This window comes from Triturus cristatus, chromosome 10 (assembly GCF_964204655.1).
Source record: "Triturus cristatus chromosome 10, aTriCri1.1, whole genome shotgun sequence".
Lineage (NCBI taxonomy): Eukaryota > Metazoa > Chordata > Amphibia > Caudata > Salamandridae > Triturus > Triturus cristatus.
The window spans coordinates 556,914,975-556,941,978 of NC_140593.1; the positions used below are offsets into that span (position 1 = coordinate 556,914,975).

The window sequence follows — 27,004 nt, forward strand, 5'->3', positions numbered from 1 at the left end:
CACTGACTTTGGGGTACCTGCTGTACTTTGCAAGCCCGCTCCAAAGCAGTTATCCATTTGTGGATGTCATCCCCACACTTGTAGGGAGGGACAATCTTGCTCAGGTTTCTATTATCATAGTTCCTGTCTCTATCCTTAGGGATATTGCTGCCACCAGTGGGTTCTAACCCACCTGTGTGACTTAATGTATGCTTGAATAAGACTGTGTTGTACTTACCTCGAATCTCATAAAGAGTGCTGAGGGTTTGACTAGAATAAATACACTTTATTTGATATATATATCTGTTGTGGTGTCCTTTCATTTGGTATTCAAGGGATTATATATGGTATCACAGCTGGCTTCACATGCCATTCAGAGTTTAGCCTAAGACTGCTCTTGTCCATGCTACCACTAGGATAGCTGGTCTATAAGGTTGACTTTACAACCAATCACCATAAGGGTTGTTTGGACTGATATAAGGTGTACACTAGAACTAGTGACATCATACATCAGGCCAACATCTCACATTGGTGAGCAGCTGTTGGGATCAGAGCTTGCTGTTGTAATACCATTGTAATCTTGAGATACTAAATTGAAAGATCACACAGATATTGTTTAGGTACATATAACATAGATTATAATACTTAAGTCCTACTGGACTTAGTTGTTGTAGGTCGAAGGGACTAACACACCCTGACTACAACTACTAGAGAGGTTTAGTAGAAACAACTAGTGTAGGTAGGTGCCCACACCACACCCTCAATAGATCATGTCTCTGGGAGGAGATCAAGTAGATTCTCTCTCAGGAGGGGTAGGTCTGAAAAAGATCCCCTCTAGATATGATACCCTAACTTTTCAGGAGATGAGACAATTGTGTACCTCCAGAAAGTTAAAACAGGGTTCAAACCCTACCCTCCTTTAGCTAATGCAGATCCTAGAGGAATATGATGCTCTTAGGGCCTCACAGGCTGGTACCCTAGATACAGGGGAGGGTCTACCCACTACAGATGAGTCAGATGGACTTCAGATGAAGAGGTAGACAGCCAGGGCCAAGTAGGAAGACTTAGCCAGGCTAACCTAAGCTCACATGGGAGTTTGCATGGGGTCCCCCCATACAGACCCCCAAGTGGGCTTAACCAGAGAGGCAGGAGGGACAGATCCCCTTCAAGGGAATCCATCCACTCCCATGTCTCTAGCATCTCTAATGCCTCTTCTCACAGGGGAATGACTTCCCCCCCCCAGAGAAAAGAGCATGACGCCAGAATGAGGGAAGCTAATCTAAGGATTGAGAGGGAAGAACTTGCCCTTGCCAAGGAGAAGCTTGCTCTGGCTAGAGAGCAAAAGTTAAGTGGGTTAGAACCCACAGGTGGCAGCAATATCCCTAAGGATAGAGACAGGCACTATGATAATAGAAACCTGAGCAAGATTGTCCCTCCCTACAAGTGTGGGGATGACATCCACAAATGGATAACTGTTTTGGAGAGGGCTTGCAAAGTACAGCAGGTACCCCAAAGTCAGTGGGCAGCTATCCTGTGGCTCTCCTTCTCTGAGAAAGGTAGAGACAAGCTCCTCACAGTTAGTGATGAGGATGCAGACAATTACACTGTCCTGAAGAGTGCTCTAATTGATGGGTTTGGCCTAACCACTGAACAATACAGGTTGTTGTTCAGGGATACCCAGAAGACACAGACTCAGGACTGGACTGACTTTGTAGATTGTGCCACTAAGGCTCTGGAAGGCTGGCTAGTGGGAAGTAAGGTTAAGGACTATACAGGATTGTATAATTTGATCATGAGAGAACAAATCCTTAACAACTGTCAAAACCAGCTACTGCATCAACACCTGATTGATTCTGATCTAACTTCTCCCCAAGAATTGGGAAAGAAGGCAGATAGATGGGTCAGGACTAGAGTTAAGCAGAAAAACCAGAACCAGGGCGGTGATCAGAAAAAGGCAGACCAGAAGGGTAATGATCAGAAACAAAAAGACCAGAAGTCTTCACCAGGCCCCCAAAAGGCTCAGGGGGAGGGTGGTCCCAAAAAGGATAAAAAGAAAGATGGCCAAAAGAAACCATGGCGCAACTATTGTAAGTCCAACTCACATTGGTTTAGTGAGTGCACCAAAAAGGATAAGCCCCCAGCCACCATTGCCCCTAAGGCAACTGTACCCCCTAGTTCAGCTGTAAGTGGTGGTTCCCAGCAAAAGGGTGTAGTAGGGTTAACCCTGGGAACTGAGGAGGATTCTGGCCTAGTCAGGATACCTACTCAGGCTGTTCTGATCTGTGATGGGGACATAGCTTTGTCCTCTACTGTAGGCCCCAGTAACCTGGGCAAGTACAGACAGACTCCTTTTATCAACCAAAGAATGGCTCCGGCCTACAGGGACACTGGGGCTAGTGTCACAATGGTGACACCTGCCTTTGTGGACCCTGGACAGATCATACTAGGTGAGAATTATCTAGTGACCAACGCTAGCAATGCCACTACCTCCCATAGTGTGGCTATTGTTAACTTCTCCTGGGGAGGGGTAACTGGCCTCAAGAAAGTTGTTGTTAGTTCAGACCTTCCTGTGGAGTGTTTACTGGGCAATGATCTTGAAACTTCAGTTTGGTCTGAAGTGGAGTATAGGACCCATGCAGAATTGCTGGGGATAGATTCACATGTCACAGGCCAAAAAGTTCACCACTGAACAAGTGCTGGATCCTGGGACAATGGACCAGTCACAAACCAAGAGAAAGAGCAGTAGGGTAAAGGCTGTGCCTTCCCCCCTGCCTCAGGCCCTGGATCAGCCCTTACAGGAGGATGATTCTGAGAGCCCTGAAGGAACTGTCCTAGAAGAACTTGAACCTGATCAGGTTGAGTTTCTTGGGACAGGGGGACCTTCAAGGGCAGATCTGAGGCAGGCACAATTAGACTGCCCCTCTCTTGAACCCCTCAGACAGCAGGCTGCTGCTGAGGCTGCAGGGAATGCTCAAGGTACCCATAGAGTGTATTGGGATGAAGGGCTGCTGTATTCAGAGGCTAGAGACCCCAAGCCTGGTGCATCCAGGAGGTTGGTCATACCACTGAAGTTCAGAGGCTTCCTTCTTACCTTGGCCCATGATATTCCCCTTGCAGGACACTTAGGCTAGAACAAGACTTGGGGTGAACAGCAAAACACACAAGATGATGGACGGAATGTTGCACAATGGCAAAACACTCACCCCCAGTCACAGATCTGGGTTTAATCCATCGTTATTTTGCTCACCACACCACCCCAGTACAGAACAAGACTTGGGACAGGCTTGTCCCTCACTTTCACTGGCCTCATATGTCAGAAGATACCAAGGAGTTTTGTCGCTCCTGTGTCACCTGCCAAGCCAGTGGCAAATCAGGTGGCACCACAAAGGCCCCCCTCATACCACTACCTGTGGTGGGGGTTCCCTTTGAAAGAGTGGGCATAGATATTGTAGGACCTATGGACCCACAAACAGCATCTGGGCACAGATTCATACTGGTGATAGTGGACCATGCCACCAGGTATCCAGAAGCTATTCCCCTGAGGACCACAACAGCTCCTGTTGTGGCAAGGGCCCTACTGGAGTATTCTCCAGAGCGGGCTTTCCAAAGGAGGTCATTTCTGACAGAGGTGCCAACTTCATGTCAGGATATTTGACTGCAATGTGGAAGGAGTGTGGTGTGAACTACAAGTTCACCACACCCTATCACCCACAGTGCAATGGGCTTGTTGAGAGATTCAACAAGACCCTAAAGGGAATGATAAATGGGACATCCTTTTACCCTGCCTTCTGTTTGCTTACAGAGAGGTCCCACAAAAGGGGGTTGGCTACAGCCCTTTTGAGCTTTTGTTTGGGCATCCTGTAAGAGGACCCCTATGTTTAGTAAGGGAAGGATGGGAGAGACCTCTCAGACAACCCAAACTTGACATAGTGGATTATGTACTTGGTCTCCGCTCCAGGATGGCAGAGTATATGAAGAAGGCTTCTAAAAACCTTGAGGCAAGCCAAGAACTCCAAAAAGCTTGGCATGACCAAAAGGCTGTGCTGACTGTTTACCAGCCAGGGCAGAAAGTGTGGGTGTTGGAGCCAGTGGCCCCAGCAGCACTCCAAGACAAATGGTCTGGACCCCACACTATTGTTGAGAAAAAGGGAGAAGTCACCTACTTGGTGGACCTTGGGACTCCCAGAAGCCCCCACAGGGTGCTTCATGTCAACAGATTGAAGGCATATGTTGACAGGGCACACATGGGCTTACTCATGGCTACAGATGAGGGGCAGGAGGAAGAGAGTGACCCTCTCCCAGACCTGTTGACTCAGAACCCTGATGATGGCTCAGTTGATGGTGTGGTCTTTTCTGACAGCCTCACTGCCCATCAGCAACAGGACTGCAGGCAAGTTCTGCAATCCTACAGACATATGTTCTCTCTGACCCCAAGTCAGACAAACTGGTGCACCCATGAGGTGGACACTGGTGACAGTCTGCCTGTGAAGAGTAAAATCTACAGGCAACCTGACCATGTCAGGGACTGCATAAAAGTTGAGGTACAAAAGATGTTGGAGCAGGGAGTCATTGGACCTTCAGAGAGCCCTTGGGCTAGTCCTGTAGTTCTTGTGCTAAAACCTCACACCCAAGATGGTAAGAGAGAGATGAGGTTTTGCGTGCACTACAGAGGTCTCAATGCTGTCACTAGGACAGATGCCCACCCAAAACCTAGGGCAGATGAGCTCATTAACAGACTGGCAGCTGCTAAGTTTTTGAGCACATTTGACCTGACAGCAGGCTACTGGCAAATCAGACTAGGTGAGAATGCAAAGGCCAAAACTGCTTTCTCGACCCCAGGAGGACATTATCAATTTGTGGTAATGCCCTTTGGTTTGAAGAATGCACCTGCCACTTTCCAAAGGTTGGTGAATAAAGTCCTTACTGGGTTGGATGATTACTGTGCAGCTTATCTTGATGATATTGCTGTCTTTAGCTCCACCTGGGAGGATCACCTGGTCCACCTGAGGAATGTTTTAGAGGTCCTGCAAAAGGCAGGCCTCACTATCAAGGCCACTAAGTGCCAGATAGGGCAGAGCAAGGTTGTATACCTGGGCCACCTAGTTGGTGGGGGTCAGGTTCAACCACTGGAGAGCAAGATCCAGACCATAAAGGACTGGACTCCTCCAACTACCCAGACTCAGGTCAGAGCTTTCTTGGGCCTGACTGGGTACTACAGAAAGTTTGTTAAGAACTATGGGTCCATTGTGACACCACTTAATGACTTGACCTCCAAGAAAATGCCAAAGAAAGTTCAGTGGACAGTAAGCTGTCAAAAAGCATTTGATGACCTGAAGCAGGCCATGTGCAGTGCACCTATTCTGAAAAGTCCAGACTACTCCAAAGAGTTCATTGTCCAGACAGATGCTTCTGAGTTGGGTGTGGGAGCTGTTCTTTCACAACTTAATATAGATGGTCAAGACCAGCCCATTGCTTTTATAAGTAGAAGGCTGACCCCTAGAGAGAAACGTTTGTCAGCTATTGAGAGGGAGGCCTTTGCTGTGGTTTGGGCCCTGAAGAAGCTGAGGCCATACTTGTTTGGCACTCACTTCAAGATTCAGACAGACCATAAGCCCCTCTTGTGGCTAAATCAGATGAAGGGTGAAAATCCCAAACTTCTTAGGTGGTCCATTTCCCTACAGGGGATGGACTTCACAGTGGAACATAGACCTGGGACTGACCATGCCAATGCAGATGGACTCTCCAGATATTTCCACTTAGAACATGAAGACTCAACTGGTCAAGTTTAGTTTAATGTCCCTAAGTTTGGGGGGGGGTTGTGTAGGAGAGTAGGGTCTGCTTTCTATGTTCACCCCCACTTTTTGCTTTTGCTTTACTGGTTTTCGACTTAGATGTGGCTGTGGGCCTGCTAATCAGACCCACAGCCCTGCTGTTCTCTCTCTAAATTTATACTATGTACTTTAGGTGCATAACCCATTTGGATAGGGTCACCTTATTGGCCCCTGTACAGTGTACCTTAGGTACCCTGGGCATAGGTGTATCCTAGGCCTACCAGGGGCTGCAGCATGTATTATGCCACCCCTGGCCTGGCCTTCCATTATGACACAACTGGCTGATCACTCAGTTGGGGCAGGGTCGTGTAAGCACCCCTTGCTTAGGTGTAGTATTCCTATACCTACCTTATATATAGACACATGCGTACCTATCAGCCACTCCTATGGCAGGCCTTAACAATCCTGGAGGCAGAGTGCTTGGTAACATGTGAGATGGTGCTTTAGCATGACCTGAGCCTGTCTGCAGCTTTCGGAACCATGTCCTTATAGCTGTTCTATGATATAGCCTACCATATACTCTTAAAGTGCCTTATAATCTTAAACGGTTATGGTAACTATGGTTTGGCTCTATTAAAACATGTCGTGTAAGGTGTCTAACACTTTGGAATAATACCCCCATCCCATTTCTGGTGATTAGGATATTATCCCTTCCTTCTAGAGGGAGAAGACATGTTGCAACCTACTTACCCGGTTAAAGTTAACCAGAGCCCCAGCATCACAAAATGGATGCTGCTGCCACGACACAAGTCTGACCTCCTGCTGCTGGGAGTGATCCCGGCACGGGAGGCTTGGACAATAGGTTTCCTGCCTTGGGAGGTGCGAGCACCACCCCAGACAGGCCTTAGTGTATTGGGGCAGGGAGGGATGAAAGAAACGAGACACTGCCTGGGGCACACAAGGTGTCCCATGCATAGTCCAGTTCAAACTGGTGCTGGGGCACTCCAGCCCCAGTCCTGGCGCGAAACTGGACAAAGGGAAGGGGGTGTAACCACCCCCCTCCCAGGTCCCACCCATAAGGCGTGACCTAGCAGGCAACCCAGCCCCCCAGATTAGTATAAGTGTGGTAGCTGGGCTTCAGGAGATTAGATTATCCTGAACCTGCATCTTGAACAGAAACTCTGGACCTTCGACATTCAACGAAAGAAGAAGACTGAAGAATCTCCCTTGTAGCCAAGGATTGGCTACCCTGTGCAAACAGGCACCATCAAGAGACTTACCCTTTGCTTTGCTGAAGTTCTACGAGGGACCGACTGCAGAGCCCGACCAGAGCCTTGACTTCCAGACTTCTCCGACCCTGATCCACATCCACAGCCGAGCTGAGATCCGTGGAGGCGACGAGAGACGTGGGACCGGCTATCTGGGAAAAGTGGTGAGTATCTTCCAGCGCAGCTTCTGAGGTACCCTCGAAGTTGTGCACCGGGGATTGAGAAGCCCCAACCCCAAGCATCATCTACACCGAAGATCAGCCCCCCACACTCCACGAGTCCTGCGTGGGGCCCTTCTGCATTTTCCTGCTTGCCGCGTCTGTCCGGTTGCTTGCCCGTTTGCGACGACACACCTTTAAATCTTCACTGCTGGTTTGGCTCCTCCAGACTGGCTCCCGCTTCTTTGCAAAAGAGAAGCACCCCAGACCTTCCTGGTCTGTACCAGAAGCAAGTCCTCCGTTCTTCGTGGGTTCTGCTTGCCAAGGCTTGGTGAGTCCTAGTTCGACTTCGACGCCGCCGACAGCAAGAGCCTTCGTGGGACAGCTCGCCTCCTGGTCCTGGTCATCCTCGACGTCTCCTGGTACCCGTGGCTGCTGCGACAAGCTTTACCTCTTCGCCTGCAATCTTTACGACATTGCCTGGTTCCTTCCTGGTTCCACGTGGTCACTGGCTAGTGACCTTGACTCTGTCCCTTCAGCTTGCAGGTACCCTTCCTTCTTGATCCCGGCCTTGGGATCCACCGGACACTCTGCACTGACTGCCTGTCAGCAACTTTCCTTCAGCAACTTTCCTTCAGGCATCCATAGAAGTCCACGACGAAACCCGACGCAAGTTCACACTTATGCACCCGCAGCCTGTGGGCTAGGTAACTTGGGTACTTCGGTGCTCACAAGGGTAGTGACTATCCTAGGGTCTAGTTTCCGAGTCTCGACTGCCTAGTTGCTCCAGAAGTGTCCTAAAACTGCTTATTTCTAAACTGTACTATTTCTATCGATTATACGCATTACGCGTGAGTGTTTCCACTCTGCACCTGAATCCCGTGGGCCTCCCACTTCCTAATTGTTGGTAGTGTAGTGTAGCCCCAGCCTAGGCCTATCCTATTTCCGTGACAGTGGTCCTTATACCACTTCTTTAGTATATGGTTTGCGTGGCCCCTAGGGCCTAACTGTATTACTTACCTGTGTGACTTAATGTATGCTTGAATAAGACTGTGTTGTACTTACCTCTAATCTCATAAAGAGTGCTGAGGGTTTGACTAGAATAAATACACTTTATTTGATATATATATCTGTTGTGGTGTCCTTTCATTTGGTATTCAAGGGATTATATATGGTATCACAGCTGGCTTCACATGCCATTCAGAGTTTAGCCTAAGACTGCTCTTGTCCATGCTACCACTAGGATAGCTGGTCTATAAGGTTGACTTTACAACCAATCACCATAAGGGTTGTTTGGACTGATATAAGGTGTACACTAGAACTAGTGACATCATACATCAGGCCAACTTCACACAATCGGTCACCGACATCAGTCGGTGACAGTCGTCGCAGGCCTTGAAACCAGGCATCCTACCGGCACCAGAGTCGAAAGTGACCAAAAAGAGTCGAAAAAAGTTAGTCAAAAATTGACTAAAGGGGTATCTCTCCCGGATCGGCGCTTACTGGCGCGGAAAAAAGAAGAATTGACGTCAGCGCGCGAGGGCGGCGTCTAAGTATTCCGACGACGTCATTCCGGCGCACGACGCCAACTACGGACGCGGAGCCGCAGACGACGCCTAGCGACGCGCAAGGGGTATTGCTGACGAAAAATCTTCCGGATCCAGTCTGACCCCTGGGGATATTCTAAGGTGAGGAATCCAACTAACGTGTTTCTTTCAGCTCTCGAAAGCTAGGCGGGAGCGGTCCCGCAAGCTTCTCGAGCTTCGCCACTCGGCTCCGCGCCCCTCTCGATCCCGGTCCAGGAAGAGGTCCAAGGATCGGTCGCGGAGCCGCACTCGACATCATCGCTCGTCTGGCTCGAAGTCTTCGGGTAAGTCGAAGCACTCCAATAAGTCCAAGAGGCGACACCGCTCTTCGGACTGCCCTCGCCGGTCGTGCGACTCGGCCGAGGGTCCGGGTGGTTCCCTCCCCGCGCCTCCGCGGGAGCCGCAGGCGCCGCGCAAGTCCCCATACCCGCCGGTCCCTGGGACTGACGCGACGCCGGCGGAGGTCAGTGCCTTCCTCTCGGCCATGAGGAGCATGGCCCCGCCGTCGACGCCCGCCGGCGCGCCTTCGGGCCCCGCGGCCTCGACTGGGCAACCTCGCGTGCCAGCGGCTCCGGCCCCGGCGCCGTTGGAGGCTCCGGCCCCGACGCCGCAGGTCCCCGAGGGGCCCGAGCCTGGGCCCCCGTCGAAGCCGGTCGACCTCGTTACGCCTCCTCCGCCGGCGCCGACACCGGTACCACCCCCGACGCCGACTCCGGTCGACGTCGATCCCCGGTTCAGCCCCTGTCCGGTCCCGACGCCGATGCGGCGCTGCCCGACGCCGCTACAGACACATATTGTCTATCGACCGGCTCCGATCATTCCTCCTGTTTACCAGGAATCGGATGACGGGGGCGACTGGGAGGGGTCTGAGGACCCTATGGCCCTTCAAGAGCAACTTTCTCAGGACTGGGCAGATGAACTGGGGGAGGCCACTGGATTGGATACCTCACCGGACACTGGATTGGATACCTCACCGGACACTGGATTCATCTCTCCTCCGACTGTGGCTTCAGAGGAGGGTGCAGCTTTTTCTGTGGTGCTGCGCAAGGCGGCCGCGGCCCTTGGGCTTGAGCTGCCTGCCGTGGCTGTGAGGACTAACATCCTCACTGAGGTGCTTCAGTCTGCCGCATGCTCCACTGAGCCTCTGCTGCAATTCAATGAGGCCCTCACTGACGTTCTGCAGGGCACCTGGTCCAAGCCCTCCACATTCCCTCCTGTGGATAGGAACGTTTACAGGCTCCACCGCCCTGCTCCGGGCGACCCCAGTTTCCTGTCCCAACACCCAACCCCCGAGAGTCTGGTTATCCAGGCCTCTACCTCCCAATCCTCCTTCCTGACCGCTCCGCCGGACCGGGATTCCAAGAGACTGGAACAGTTCGGTAAGAAGCTGTTCTCCTCGCTTAGTTTGGGCCTGCGGTCTTTGAACACCACCTGTCTCTTGGACCGTTATTCCCATTCCCTGTGGGATACGGTGGAGGACGTGCTGCCCCTGTGTCCGGAGGAGGTCTGGACGCGTCTTAACCAGGCTTTGGCCGATGGGAGGGATGCAGCACGGCACGCCATACGATGTGGGCTTGACACCACGGACTCGCTGGGTAGAGCGATTTCCACCACGGTGGCGCTCCGCCGCCACGCCTGGATGCGGTCCACGTCATTTTCCGGGGATGTCCAGAACACCCTCATGGACATGCCTTTTGATGGCACTCGCCTGTTTGGTGAGAAGGCGGACAGTGCGCTGAACCGCTTTAAGGACTCCCGGGCTACGGCCAAGTCCTTGGGCCTCTCGGCTCCGCGGGCGCACACCTCCGCTTTTCGCCCCTTTCGTGGCCAAGGAAGGGGCGCCTCCTCACGTCCGCAAAGCCACCAGCCGCAGAACCAACCTGCGCGCGGTCGTGGACGTGGTTTCCGCCGTGGCGGAAATGGAGGCCGACGTGGTCAGCCCACTTCCACCCCGGCAGCATCCGCCTCAAAGCCCTCCTAGTCCGAGCTTTCAGGCCCATACCACGCCAGTGGGCGGCAGAGTTCGCCATCACCTGCTCCACTGGCGGTCCATAACATCGGACAGGTGGGTGCTGCAAATCGTCCGAAGGGGCTACTCCCTCCCCTTCGAGACGACCCCTCCAGCCATGCCACCGCAGCACCACCGTATCTCGGGGGATCATTTGAATCTTCTCCGCGAGGAAGTTTCGGCTCTCTTGGCCAAGGGGGCCATCGAGCGCGTTCCGAGTCCAGAAGTAGGTCGTGGTTGTTATTCCCACTACTTTCTGGTTCCCAAGAAGGGCAAGGGGGGCCTACGCCCTATCTTGGACCTCCGGAACGTCAATGCCTTCCTCCGAAAGGAAAGGTTCAAGATGCTAACGTTGGCTCAGGTTTTAGCTGCCCTAGACCCTGGAGACTGGATGGTAGCGTTGGACTTGCAGGACGCATATTTCCATATCCCCGTCCTGCCGGCCCACCGGCGTTACCTGCGGTTCACGGTGGGCCAAGAGCACTTTCAGTTTACCGTGCTCCCCTTCGGCCTCACCAGTGCCCCTCGGGTGTTCACGAAAGTGATGGCGGTGGTCGCAGCTCATCTGCGCAGATCAGGGGTTCCAGTCTTCCCCTATCTCGACGACTGGTTGTTGAAGGCGGGCTCGCCCCAGGCAGTCGTCTCCCACCTCCAGACTACGGCGGATCTCCTGCATTTGCTGGGGTTTTCCATCAACGTGCCGAAGTCACACCTGAGTCCCTCTCAGAAGCTCCTCTTCATCGGAGCGGTTCTCGATTCGGCGCAGTTCCGGGGTCCATCCACCGGAACAGCGGGTCCGGGATATACAGGCCCTGATTCCCATCTTTCGGCCTCTATCCCGGGTTTCGGTCAGGCTAGTGTTGCGGCTTCTGGGGCTGATGGCCTCCTGCATCCTACTAGTGCATCACGCCAGGCGGCGCATGCGGGCTCTGCAGTGGGACCTGAAGTTTCAGTGGGCCCAGCATCACGGCAACCTGTCCGACCTTGTCTTGATCTCGGAGGGCACTGCACAACAGTTGCAGTGGTGGCTCATGGACCGCGAGTGGGTCAAGGGCAAGAGCCTCTCCCTTCCCCAACCGGAGCATGTCGTAGTGACGGATGCGTCCCTCCTGGGATGGGGTGGCCATATGGGAGAGGCGGAGATCAGAGGCCTCTGGTCTCCGGCGGAGTCTCGTCTCCACATCAACCTGTTGGAGTTGAGAGCGATCCGGCTTGCACTGAAAGCCTTCCTTCCCTCTGTCAGGGGAAGTGTCGTGCAGGTGTTCACGGACAACACCACCGCCATGTGGTATTGCAACAAACAGGGCGGGGTGGGGTCGTGGACCCTTTGTCAGGAGGCTCTGCGCCTCTGGACATGGCTGGAACACCAGGGCGTCACCCTGGTGGTTCAACATCTGGCGGGCTCTCTGAACGCCAGAGCAGACGAACTCAGCCGCCGGTGCATGATGGATCACGAATGGCGTCTGAACTCCGAAGTGGCGCAAGGTCTCTTTCAGCAGTGGGGAGAGCCTTGGTTAGATCTATTCGCCACCGAAGAGAACGCGCAATGTCAGCAGTTCTGCGCGTTGGAATTTCCAAGGCGGCACTCGCTCGGCGACGCTTTTCGTCACGAGTGGAGTTGTACGCCTTTCCGCCTATACCACTTCTGCCCAGAGTGCTGAAGAAGATCAGGCACGACCGGGCCCAAGTCATCTTGGTGGCTCCGGATTGGGCACGAAGATACTGGTATCCCGAGCTACTCAGTATGTTGACCGATCCCCCGATTCGTCTGCCCCTTCGGGAGGATCTTCTGTCGCAGCAGCAGGGGACGGTCCTCCACCCGAACCTGTCCAGCCTCCACCTCCATACGTGGAGATTGAGCGGCGGCAGTTGATGCCATTTGACTTGCCTCCTGAAGTCTGTGATATCATTCTGGCAGCCAGGCGTCCCTCCACTAAGACGGTATACGCCTGCCGGTGGAACAAATTTGTGGCATGGTGCACAGCAAAGGCTGTGGATCCCCTTTCCGCCCCTCTTTCTGAGGTTCTCCTCTTTCTTCTTTCTCTGGCCCGGCAGGGCTCTGCCCTGGGCACCCTGAAAGCTGCCATCTCCGCCTTCTTGCGGCTTCCTGATCAGCCTTCTCTTTTCAAGTCCCCTGTGGTTACACGCTTTCTCAAAGGCATTACACACACGTTCCCTCCGGTCCCTTTTGTAATGCCTCAGTGGGACTTGAATCTGGTCTTGACATTCTTGATGTGCGCTCCCTTCGAGCCTCTTCACAATTGCCCTCTTCGTCTTCTGACTCTTAAGACTGCTTTTCTGGTAGCCATCACCTCGGCTAGACGGGTGAGGGAGCTCCAGGCTTTATCTTCAAAGCCTCCTTTTCTGTCTGTTCATCCGGACAAGGTTGTCCTTCGGCCTCGTCCCTCCTTTCTTCCTAAAGTGGTGACTCCATTTCACCTTGGGCAGTCTGTCACCTTGCCCACCTTCTTTCCGCCTCCGCATCCTTCCAAAGAGGAAGAGAGGCTCCACCGTCTGGACCCAAAACGTGCGCTCTCCTTTTATCTGGACCGCACAAAACAGTTCCGGGTCGACGACCAGCTTTTTGTTGGGTACGTGGGCGCTAAGAAGGGGAAAGCTGTGCACAAACGGACCATCTCTCGGTGGGTCGTTTTGTGTATAAAAATTTGCTATTCCTTGGCTAAAAAGGACCCTCCTGCTGGGCTGCGCGCCCATTCTACTCGGGCCACGGCGGCTACTACTGCCTTGGGACGGGGAGTCCCTTTGCAGGACATCTGTCAGGCGGCGACGTGGGCTTCGCTACACACGTTTGCCAGGCATTATTGCCTTGACAGCCAAGTCCGGAGGGATGGCTTCTTTGGCCGTTCTGTCCTCCAGGACTTTCTGGTGTGATCTTGGTTCGCAGACCCACCACCGGGGTTGGTATTGCTTGGGTATCTATTCTAAGGTGAGGAATCTAACTAACGTGTTTCTTTCAGATGAACAAGTTACTTACCTTCGGTAACGATGTATCTGTAAGAAACATTAGTTAGTTAGATTCCTCACCGACCCACCCATCCTCCCCGTTCTGCGAACTGACATCTAGGGTTAAGGCTATCCCTTTCAGGGCCCTAGATTTTTTGGCACCAGTGTCGGTCTCTTGCATGGCTCTGCGTTCCTGGCGCGGAAAGCTATGTACAAGAACTGACGTCAGCGCGCGAGGGCGGCGTCTAAGTACTCCGACGACATCATTCCGGCGCACGACGCCAACGAGGGACGCGGAGCCGCAGACGACGCTTAGCGACGCGCAAGGGGTATTGCCGACGAAAAATCTTCTGGATCCAGTCTGACGCCTGGGGATATTCTAAGGTGAGGAATCCAACTAACTAATGTTTCTTACAGATACATCGTTACCGAAGGTAAGTAACTTGTTCTTCTACTCACTTTGGTCCATGACATCCCCTAGCTGGGCAACTTGCCCAGTCCAAAACTTAGAGTAAGTTGGTTACACACTTCTACTGGCCCAACGTGTCCCAGAAAGTAAAGGATTTCTGTAAGCCCTCCTTAATTCCCCTTCCAGTTGTTGGGATTCCTTTTGAAAGGGTAGGGGGTCGATTGGGTCAGTGGCAACCCCCTCTCCCTTCCCCAACCAGATATAACAGTAGTGAGAGATGTCACTCATCGGCTGGGGTGACCATCTGGGAAAGTTGAAGATCAGAAGATTCTGGTCTCCAGTGGAGTCCGAGCTCCTCAACAACCTGTTGGAGTTTTGAGCGATTCGCTTTGCATTAAAAGCCTTTCTCCCTTCAATCAAGGGAAGGCTGGTACATCTGTTCAGACAACACCATGGCCATGTGGTACTGCAACAACCTGGGCGGCGTGGGGTCGTGGACCCTGTGTCAAGAGGCCCTGCACCTCTGGACATGGCTAGAAAGTTAGGGCATTTCCCTGTGGGGTCAACACCGGGTAGACTCTCTGAACGCCAGAGCGGACAAACTCAGCCAAAGATGTGCAGCAGAACATGATGGGCGTCTCCATCTGGTAGTGGTGGAAGGTCTCTTTCACTCCTTAAAGTTCTCGACTACAGGGCCCAGGACATTCTTGTGACTCTGGATTGGGCATGGAGAGTCTGGTATCCTGAACTTTCAGCATGACCATTAGTCCGCCAGTCAGGTTGCCTCTTCGGGAGGTTCTTCAATTGCAGCAATACAGTAGGGTTCTGCACACCAACCTACACACTCTCCACCTACATACATGGAGATTGCGCAGCGACAGTTGACCGCTTTTGACCTTCTGCCCGAAGTCTGTGATGTTGTACTGGCAGCCAGGCGTCCCTCCACCAAGTCCATATATGTGTGCTTATGGGACAAGTTTGTATCATGGTGTGTATTCCTCCTTTATCAACTTCGATAATGACCACCGTAGAGGCAAAGCCTCGATCACTGGAGTGTCTCATTGAGACCATTCCTCTTATGGATTTGAATTCTCTAAAAACCTACATGGAGCAGTTGAAATCTGGCTCCTCAAGTGATGCTGCATCCCCTATGACTCTCAATCGGGTTTCTAACTCTGTTACCCCAATTATTATGGAGCTCATTAACATTTCGCTGTCCTCAGGGATTGTTCCATCCTCATGGAAGCGAGCTATGGTTATAGCCCTATTGAAGAAACCTTACCTGGATCCTGAAGTGTTTGCTAATTATCGGCCGATTTCACTCCTACCAAGGATTGCAAAGATATGTGAAAAATATGTCAATTCCATTCTCTCCACTTTTTTGGAGGTGAACAAACGTTTACACTCCTCTCAAACGGGCTTTAGAACTCAACAAGGCACAGGCAGCCTTGTTAGTTGTGGTCGAAGAAGCCAGTAAAATTTTAGACAGTGGCGGTTCTGCAGCTATTATATTACTCGATCTCAGTGCGGCATTCAACACTGTTAATCACCAACTTCTGATTACAAGACTTAGAGCGATTGGGGTGTCAGGAATCGTGCTTAAACGGCTTGAGTCTTTCCTGACGGATAGATCCTTCCAGGTCTTTGAGGACAATGTTAGGTCCGAAAGAGTGCCTCTACGATGTGGAGTGCCGCAGGGCTCTTCCTTGAGCCCTACACTCTTTAATGTTTATTTGCGCCCTCTGGCCGAGGTGGTTAAACCCTTTGGGGTTAACATCATTTCCTGTGCTGATGATACTCAGCTGATTGGGTCCCTAACAGTTTGGACAATGCTAAGAGCAACTTGGCCAGCTGTTTGGAGGGGATCTCTCCATGGATGGATGACTCCTTCCTAAAGCTGAATGCAGCCAAAACCGAGCTGATGCTCTTTGGTAAAACCACGAATATGGACATCAACACCCTTTGGCCTAAATGTTTAGGGTTGATGCCTAACCCCAAAACTCAAATAAAAAGTCTCGGGGTGTGGCTGGACTACAGCCTGAACTTTAAGGAACAGGTGCGCAGGGTGGCAGGCACCTGCTATGGCATTCTAAAAATGATTAGGAAGGTTCTTCCACTTTTGCCGTTCTCTGCCAGGAAGCTTTTGGTGCAAGCCTTGATCTTCTCGAGGCTTGATTATGCCAATGTGCTTTATCTAGGGTCTCCAGCCGCAACCATTAAAAAATTGCAAACGGTTCAAAACTGTGCGGCCCGACTGCTGATGCAGGTTCACAATCAGGAATCGGCTAAACCTTACATTGGCTTCCAGTGGCCGAGAGAATTCAGTTTAAGGCTTTATGCATTGCCCATAAGGCACTCTCAGCTAAGGCCCCACCAATCCTCCGATCTATTATTTCCCCTTACCTCCCTAAAAGATCTTTGCGATCGGAGAAAAAACATCTAGCCGTAGATCAGAGTATACCGAGCTCGGAGTGGGGGTCGTCTTTTCTCCCTCATCTCTGCCAAATGCTGGAATCAGCTCCCAGATCTTATCCGACTCGAAGCCAATCATCTCGCTTTTCGCAAACAACTGAAGACTCTGCTGTTCTCTGGAACCTTCTGATCGCTTGATTGTTTGGTGGCTTTGTCTCCAGCGCTGGAAAGCCTATGGTAGCCATGCGCTTTACAAATGCAGACTCACTCACTCACTTTACACAGTGTTAATCCCCTTTTGGCACCTTTATCCAAGGTCCTTTTGTTTACCCTATCGTTGGCCCAGCAGGGCTATGCTATTGGCACTGGTATCTTTCTGCAATCTATGCATTCCTTAGGTTGCCAGACCAACTTACTCTTTTCAAATCCCCTGTTGTAGCCAGGTTCCTTAAAGGTCTGCAGCAGACGTTTCACCCCACGCCATATATCATGCATCATTGAGGACTCAGCCTTGTTCTCATTTTCCTGATGTGTACGCCATTCAAACCTTTGATTAATTTCCCTCTTTGGCTACTGTCCATTAAATCTGCCTTTTTAGTGGCCATTACATCGCCCCTCCCTGTGCCCCCTCCCTACACCTCCTTTTACCCGGACAAACTGGTCCTCCTGACACACATCTCCTTCTTTCTGAAGGTTGTCACTCCCTTCCGTGTAGGCCAGAGCAGTACTCTGCCTACATTCTTTGCTCTGCCTCATCCCTCCAAAGAGGAGAAGAGACACCGTCTGGACCCAAGAAGAGAGTAGTTGTCCTATATTTTTATTCGTTTTTTAGTTAAAGATATTTTTGTCATTTTAATGAATAAAAAACAATACAGAAGGAAACAATAAGGGAGAAGGAAAGGTTAAATAAAATAATTAATGTCAAGATATGTGCATCCATGTGATGCTTGCGTTTGTTATTGACAGAATTCTTAGAACACCATTAACTATAAGCCATACTCAGATTGTAGTGTAGGGATAGAGCTTTGATGTATAGGAGAGGTATGTAGCTGTAGGAAATATGATGAGTCTTGGGAAATGCAAGCAGAAATATATGCATATTGTACACATCTGTACGATTGTGTCCAGTACTATAACTTAGGGGGAAGGGTTGAGAGGATACAGAAGGGGGAGAGGTGGAGTCATGTGAGTCAGTAGGAGAGGAGTTAAAACCTAAGTTGTGGTGTTTCAGGGAGAACCTGTGGCCAGGGGGTGAGATGCAGATTTCCCTTTAGGGGTGGGGGGGTGGGGGAGTGTTGTGAATAAAGAGATCAAGCGTTTCCTAAATACGTTGGGAGATTACAGGCCAGCCTTTGTTACTAGATTGGGTTATGTGTGTGCTTCTTAGATGGGTAACTCGGGCCCACCAGATACGATAAGATACGTTGTTACTAGATTTCCAATCAATCAGTATTACTTTGATACCAATGGTGAGTAAAAGATCAAGGAGGGGAAGATCTATGTCAGATGGATCAATTGGGGTATTGGCCAGATGAGGTCCTAGTAAAATTATGGGAAGGATAAGGAAATGGTCGATTTTGATTTTTTTTTGTAGCTGTAGGGAAACATCTTCCCAGTAGGATTACAGGAAAGGACAAGAGAAGAACATGTGTTACTCGTCGCCAGGGAATGAGTTGCATGCCCAGCAAGTGTTGCCATCCTTGAGTCCAGTACATGAAGTGTGCTGCAAAACATTTGGTCTGGTTTAGAGAAGGAATCAGTTTGTGCTGAAGTAGGTGTAAACCCACTTAAGCCCATTTCTGTGTCAAAGGTGGATGGCGTGGGGATTTAGAGGTGGTAAGGATTTTGTAGAATTATGAAGCAGCATGATCACTTGATAGTATCAATCGAAGTTTCTGTTGTATGGGTGAGCTATGAAAGGGACCAAGCTTACATATTTTGGCCTTAATTTGAAGAAAGTCATGGAAGTCCATGTTTGAGAGATTGTATTTGTTGTAGGGAGGTAAAGGAGATCAGATCTGCTTTATCGTAGAGGTCTGGTATCGTTGCAATCCCTTTAGTTGCCCATATCTGTCCGATGGTAAGGGAGTTAGGAATATGTATTTTCTTATTGTGCCGTAGTGATATCAAGGTTGCTTTACAAATATTGGTTTCTAGTGTTGCATCTAAGGAAAGTGTGGTGTACACAGTGTCTTTCAAGATGGTACGGGACTGGGTATAAGGATGTTGTGACATAGTCAGAGTGGAAAGGGGTGGCAGATAGAAGACTCCATGTCGACCCATATAGGTTGTTTTTTTACAGGGTCAGTTTCAAACCACTGTAAGCCCTGGGATGCCAGGTAGGCAGGTTGGTAGGATATCCAATTAGGGAAATCTCAACCACCCACTTTTGTGGTTGTCCTCAGTTTTTTAAGACTAATTCTGGGTCTTCTATACTCCCACAGGAAGTGTGAAACAGCTTTGTCAATTTTAAGAAACAAGTCTGGCGTAGAGTTGAGTCTGTAACATATTTAATAAGAAGTTAATCAAGGATGAAACCATAATTTTGATGGTTTTGAATCTACCCCACCAGGATATGCTCTTCATTGACCACGTTAATAGTAGGTCTTTTATTTTATTCACGGTTTTATTCTAATTGACGGAAATGGATTCGGCGAGGTCTTTACAAAACCATATCCCAATATATTTGATAGTATATTTCACTGCCATTGAGGGATGGCAGTGGATATTCAGCTAAAGGATTTCAGTGCTGTCTCTATTCAGGGAGTAACCTGACGAGTTAGAAAAACGATCAATACACGATAGCATTGCAGTAATCGCGAGATCCGGAGATTCTGTAAATATCAAGATGTTGTCTGTATATGTAGCTGTTTTGTATGGGATGTTGTTAAAGGAGACGCCTGGGATGTCTGGCAATTCATTTAGCATCAGGAGCAAAAGGTCAATGGTAAGTAAGAACAGTAGCAGAGATAGGTGGCATTCTTGACGGGTACTCTGTTGTAGCATAAAGGGCTGGGACGGGGTTCCATTGATTCTATTATTGCTGAAGGGTTGGAGTATAGGGCCATAGTCATTGTGATGAATTCTTTTCTTCGACATTTTGGTGACATTTACCACGGACTTGGAATTAAGTTGAGAGTCGGATGAGAACGCGTGCACAGCACACTGAATTAATGCATGAATAAAGGATTAAGGAAGTTAAACCCTGCGAGACGAATTACGTGACGCAAATAATACGTTGCACTTACATCACTACGAACTGAACTATTGAGATATCTCTGTTTATCCGGCGGATATTCATTCCAGACTTTACTATATTGATGAGCCTGGACTATTCAATGAGACTGGTGTCTTTATTGAAAGATATCCTTATACACCCTAGTCCTGATGAGACCCAAAGCAAGTTGGGCTGAAACGCGTCGACTTTATGAATTGAAGAAGCCCTTGACAAATCAAAATTGTTTGTAAAATAGTTTAAAAAAAGTACTAAGCAAATTGTTCAGAGAATATTGTTTTTTCCTCATAGTTCTGTGTAGTAGGGCTATCTGAGACAATGGAATGCTCTTATAAAAAAGGGAGAGCATCCATATTCACTAATAGGGGAATAGGGAATAGAGGATATATTCCTTGTTTTTTTAATTGAGTTTTTTAATTTAATTTTTGGGGGATTTAATTTCCTTTAGTTTGTTTAAAACAATGTTATATTGGCATGTATAGTTGAACATAAAAAGTGTCTATTTCTTTGCATATAGATACATAAAAAGTTTTTTTCTAAAACTGCCTTCTGTCAATGATATTGATTGATATGATTAATCCAGGGAGTGAACCTTGTTTCGAAGGAATAATTGATGTTGTCCATCTATTTATTGTTAAGGATAGATTGGTTCCAACGCATTACTTGTATTTATGTATGCTTGTTTGCCCAGATGCGGTTGGATTAACAGGGCTAACCCGCTTTATACATTGTTGTGAATTCTTTTCTTAAAGCATGTCTCGAGAGAACAGCTTTGAGGTATGGCTAGGAGACCTTGTCGAAAACCTTCTCCATGTCCAGGGCTGTGGACGCCACTGGTGGGGAAAGCGGGTTGGAGGCTTTTTCAGTAATATGGAAGAAGAGACGGATGTTGTCACTATCTAGGCGTCCTTTGATAAAACCAGATTGAGTAGGGTGGACTAGTTTGAGAATCAGGGCGGTGAGACGGTTTGCAAGAATTTTTGCATAGATTTTAGCTTCCATATTGATGAGGAAAATAGGCTTAAAATCGTTGGGGTCAGATGGTCCTTACCATCTTTGGGATCACCACTATGGTGGCTTTGGATGCGGGTCCTGATTCTGAGCCAGCAGTAGCACAGTGGGAGAGAGTCAATTCTAATGTGGTGATATTGGAGCGGGCGAATGGTTTTATAAAATGTGATCTAGAATCAGTCCGGTGCCTTACCAGATGGAATACTTTTTATCGCGTGAATGATCTCCTCACTTGTGATTGGATTGGCAAGCGAGATTCTATCAGAGTTGGAGATTTGCTTGATTTGTACGGACTTCAGGAAGGTTGAGCAATCGTTAAAAGGCCTGTTTGTCGAGGGAGTGTATAATTTGGTGTAGAAATGTTGACTTTGTATCATTTCAGTTGAAGTTTGTAGTGTCTATCTTTGATCTTTTGGATGAGATTAGAGTTACACTTAAACTACAGATAGGCCACCAGAGACTTACCAGCCTTTTTAAGGTAGCACAACCTTTTGCCTTTTTGTGTATGGACCCAGTGATGCATGCGTTTATTGACTATGGATTTAAATTCACATTTAAGTTGTCTTAATGTAGCTGGTTCATTATTTTGCCGGTAACTCAGTTCTTTAGATTTAATTTTTGAGGACAATAGGTCTAGGGATGATTTTATGTCTGTTTTCCCACGACACTCAACCTGTTATTTTACTTCTACAATAGCATGTCAGGGAGTCCCAGAGAGGATACAGAGTTATAATTTATTTGAACAAATTGGGATAGTTCATCGTGGAGTTCCTTCACCGCATATGAGTCCTCCAGAATCTCTAAATTCATACGCCAGGCCTTTGATTTCGGGGAGAGGGAAGGAGCTGGAGTTGCAATGAGATGGCTGCATGATCCGAAATAAGGATCAATTGTATAGAGGTAGAGGCGGCTTGTGGAAGGAGAGTGGAATCACCATGAGGTAGTTGATTCTGAAGAAAGTGTTATAAGGAGGTGAGAAAAAGGTAAAGTCGCAGCCAGTGGGGTTGTGGAGTCTCCAGACATCAGCCAGTTTGTGAGCCGAACATGGGGCGTGAAGCGCTTTGAGATGTAGGGATTCTGTATCTAAAAGAGAGGGTCCAATAGAAGGTTGAAATCGCCACCAAGTATAATCCTCGCATCCGGGGAAAGAGAGCAAGTTTGGCAGAAAGGGCATCCCAGAATTTAGGGTTGTCTATGTTGGGGCCATATACTTTCACTGCATAGATTTCTGTGGTGGGGTTTTGTAGTTGTGTAATTAACCATGTACCATTGTTATCTGGTTCCGATGAAATAATTGAGAGCTCTGAAATTTTGGAGATCAGTGTAAGAACTCGACTTTTTGGGTGATAGCGGGCAAGCAAGCAATGTCTGATACCTAACCCGTACGGAAGGAAAGTGCATCTGTATAGGTAATTTTGGTCTCCTGCAAGAAAACCAAACTGCCTTTTATAGAGTGGCAGTATCATAAATCTTTCTGTGCTTTACCGGGTGGTTGAGTCCTTTGGCTTTAGGTGAAATCACTTTAAGCATGGTGCTGTTTGAGTCAGGGTGTCATGGGGAGAGCAATCGTTCTCCAACTGAGAAAAAAGTCTGAAAAGGCGAGGTGTAGAGTGTGGGGCAGTGGATGTCAGCTGCAGAATATAAGCAATAAGATATAACCAATAAGCGCAAAAAGGAGGGCACGAGCCCGCAACAACGCATGTGGATCAACAAGGTGTAAACAGTATATAACCAGTAGGACCCTGACTGGCAATAAATGCTAGCGAGTAAAACACATGGCTTAATGCACGGTATTACAATCATTGTCAACATCAATAACAAGGATAATAATACATGAGCATATACATGCACATACACATTAACAAGTGTGTGGAGACATTGTGAGGTGTCAAGGGACGTTATAATGTGGACTTGCTGTATGCGAGCAGATGGATGTAGCTTGAAGTGTGATAAAGTGTCCTGGATAAACACTGTAGCTGTAGTGGGGCATTGCATAGGTAATAGAACTTTATGATGGGAAACTTTGTGCCTAGCATATTATGAATGGGAAGGTGAGGGGGGGACATGACCCAGGCGCTCAAATAGTTTGTGGGCAGGACAGCTGCTTACTAGACAGGGAACAATGAGCGAAGGTCCATTTTGAGAGGTCACACAAGGCTAGAATATATATGATACCTGATGTGTCATGTGTCTGGTTCCGTGCAAGACCGTATGACGGATCATTGGAAAACACATCAGGGGAATGTGGGACTTACCATGGAGTGCAGGACCTATGATTATAATAGTAGAACATGTCGTAGGAGGTGATGAGTTTAGCATGAGACAGGTCAAAGTCACATAGCCTGCATAGGCAGAGACCATGTGGAAGATAGTTACACACATCAGTGGTAATATGTCATGTTAGGAGAAGACATACTGGGGAGAAAAGTAGAGTGCGTGTATTGTGTATATGGCTATATGAACATGGTGCAGTGATGCAGGGAAGGTAGAGATTATGGTATATGGATCATGTGTGTATCAATCATGGAAAATGAATAGTATGTGGGAGCATGTGGTATAAGGTTAAATCTGAAAAGCAAAACAATCAAAATGTTACAAGCAATATGAACACTAGAACAGTACTTGGTTTTATAAAGCATCGTGATAGATTGTAAAGGATATCGTTTAGGTGGGCTGACCAAATGTGGAGTGAGTGTATATTTGTTTTTTTATTGTTTTCAGCATAAAACCAAATGCGGACAACTCAAAAACGCGATCGTGCATAGACAGGTAGTTCAATATATCCAATCACAACAGCATACAAATACATTTGTACTCCACGGCATAAATCTGGTATACGAGGGGTATCATGTATACAATTATATCAACGGTAAGAGCAATATCCCCTGTGGTTACAGATCTTCACACCGCTGACCAATGCCTTGTTGGGGGGCTAACTTGTATGTAAGAACACAGGTAGTATAATCTAACCTCCAGCCATAGGGCCCTCAGTCGACTGTTACTCCCTCTGGCGACAATACTTCCTCAGCAGTGATCTGTGAATCTGAGGTGTGGAGTGAGTATTGTCATCAACCAGGACCACTCGGAGTCTTCCATGTGAAACTCTATAGTGTTGTCTAAGAACACTCACAAATCACTGGGTTAAAGAACACATGGCTCTTTCATGGTAAACCATCTTAAATTTGGCTGGATCAATGAGAGTGTTGGATTGCTCTGTACAGCAGTGTTCATTTGAGGTCTAAAAACCCTTTTCTCCTGATAACTGTATCTCTGGCGTAGTCCTGGGAAATGTTGATCTTTGCGCCTTGGCAGAGAAGTGACCTGGTCTTCTTCATATGTGATCGGATAGGTTCTGTATGCTCGTAGCACAAAGGTTGGAAAATCGGTGTCCCTGGGGTGGACATGTTCATAGATTTTAAAAAAGGGCACTCTATGGGCATGTTCAGAATCGACGGGATCATCCTGTCGCTTACTATAACATTGGATTAGTAGTTCTACTCTTCCAACTTGACCTACCTAGTATTGAAAGAAGTTTCTCACTCACAGATGATTTTCTTCCAGTCGTTTGAGCAGGGCATGGTTAATTTTCTATTGTTGACAGTTTTCCAGGATCTCCTGTATGGTTTAATGGTGGTCTCAAGGAGTCATTTAATTTCTTCCAGCCATCAGCCGATGGTCACTACTGAGCCCTCTGAGTTTGATTGGAGCACACCCATGGGACTTTCCAAGATTGCAACTTATAATCCTTTTTTAAACTCCCTCATCCATATCAACACGCTGGAGTTCTAGGTAGTTTTTCTAGCTCCACAGTATTTCTTTCCTTCCTTTTCAGTGTTGATCAACACAAGCAACACAACAACCACATTCATTATCAACATGGGGAGCACTCTGCCATGTCATCTGTGCAGCCATACAATAAAACTGTGGTTTTTCATAGAGCATCTACCTGATAGCCATTCTTGTGAGCGCTTGCAACTTTTGCACTCAAGCTTACTCTCTAAGTAGACTTGTGTAGTTTTGTTACAATGATTACACTCTAACGAGAAACATGTTAACGTTGGATTGTGTTCAGGTGGGTTGGTAAATATTATATATTTTATTTTTACTCTTGTTCCACCTTAATTTTCTAGGTTTTAAACTGGCATTCAATTATTTGAAGGGGAAGAAATATCTGAATGCAATAGACATTTGTCACAAGGTAAGTCTTGCTTTTTATTTCCCGAGTTAAAGGCCTGAGCCACAGGCGAGGGTCTATAAACCGAGTGAAGACCTTTAAATATTGATAAAGCTTCAGGCATGAGGGGTACATGGCTATTAAAACATTTCATCTACTGTTATGAATTAAATAGGGAGAGACAGAATGACAAACATTGAAATGTTGGAGAAGACGTATGTTACCAATTAGAACAATGGAATGTTGAGTGCTCCATTGAAGATAATGGAGCAACAGCGGCCTATAGGAACTGGTATATTCCTGCCTCACTCAACATTTCAAAGCTCTAATAGACCGCCTCTGCCTTTTTCTTTCCCTGCCTCTCCAAAATACATGGAGTAGGCAGGAGAAAGCAAAAGGCAGAGGCTGTGCTGCAGGGCACACCGGAGGCTTCCCCCTCCCTAGCTCAGAGTCACTTGAGCATCAGAAGGAGGGTGGGGGAATGCTGCTCAGCTCATGTGTCTCCTTTGCTTGGCTGAAATACAAAAAGCACTTCAGCCAAGCTGGGGTGCACCAGGGGCTGAATTCAGCCCCTTTTTAAGTACTCTTACTGTGAATGTTCAAAAGCTAACAGCATTGGCCCTGCGCATGGCTTTTAGCTGTAGAGCATTCACAGCGACAGCGGAGAACAAAAGCCTCATGGAGCCCGAGAGGATTTTGACCCCTTCAGGCTCCATGAGGCCTTTGTTTTACTAATTAGAACATTCTGGGGCAGAATGCTCTGATAGCTTTATAGCCTGCCGTAGCTGAGATTTCCTGTCCATCAAAAGCCCGCTCCCTTGTTAAAGGCCCTTGCCTTCAGCTCGGGTCTTTAATGACTGGGATTGCCCACTGTCAGGCTATAAAGCTTAATTATTGGCTGCATGCCTCTCCACTATCTTCAGTGCTGCTCCCATGATTCCAGTGCTCGAATGGTTTGACTATTATGTTTGGAAATGCACTCACCTTACAGACTGTTGTTCTTGCTTTCAGGTTCTTAAAACTCATCCCAGTTACCCGAGGATTCGAGAAGAAATTCTGGAAAAGGCTCAAGCAGCTCTTAAACCTTAAGAATAAAAATATCCAATTTGCTTAAAGTTGCCAGTTGAATTAGATTTTTTGTTTCATAATGCCTATTCAGTTTTCAATGGTGACAAAAACTATGGGTAATACTCCAAAGATGTTTGCATCTTGTGGCCCTTGAATTAGCCAATATGCTAAAAGTTACAATTCTCTGTTCACCCCACCAATTTTACATATCTGCTCAAATCTTTCCCATTGTGAAGACTCCCTCCACCTATTTGGTCTGTGGTTGTTTAATTGATACATTGAAAGCATAACAAAATTGCCAAAGATATAATAAAGGTTTCATCTAATCTAATATTACTATGAAAAAATTATATTGTAGTGCCAAAATGCTGAAATATTCACAATATAATTTTAGACCCATTGGACAGACCTTTTTTTTGTTATCAAAGGGAACTATTTAATGAAGAATATAAATGGTCAAAGCACATCTGGACATCATATTAGAAAATGAACTATTCGTATATACCGGAAGAGTTATTCTGTAGCAATCTTATAACTATCTGGTTAGTGTTCATAGTGCTATTTATGAATTTATTTTAATGACTTTCATATATTGTAAAAAGTTATATTTTTATATTGGTATAATAAATAGATCTATAATTTGAATCAATTATGTTTGTCTAATTTACGCAACCGATGTCACATATAAAAACACATTTTCAAGGCACGATTTATAATGATATTATTTGAATTAAGTGTTGGAGAGTCATTTACAATCCCTGTTTCTTTGCGATAGAATCACCTATCCCATTTTGATCAATTTCCAGTGACCCAGTGAGAATCTATTTGACTCTGCTGATCAAATAATTATTAAGAAGCCTCATGCACTAACATACTTCTCCATGTGGTATTAAGATTATAGGTAAGAAATAGGTTAGTATCATTGACAAAATCTAGCTTATAAAATTTGATGCGGAGACTA

General features: G+C 47.8%; 1 protein-coding gene across 1 annotated transcript in view; it reads left to right on the forward strand.

The window, feature by feature from the left end:
* Positions 1-26,688, forward strand: part of LOC146789718 (tetratricopeptide repeat protein 21B-like) — a 468,517-nt gene extending 441,829 nt beyond the window's left edge. Inside the window, exons 22-23 of the mRNA XM_085630126.1 lie at positions 24,932-24,999; positions 25,987-26,688. Of these exons, the coding sequence (XP_085486252.1) occupies positions 24,932-24,999; positions 25,987-26,064 (146 nt within the window). The 3' untranslated portion in view covers positions 26,065-26,688. The remainder of the gene's footprint in view (positions 1-24,931; positions 25,000-25,986) is intronic.
* Positions 26,689-27,004: the final 316 nt, after the last annotated feature.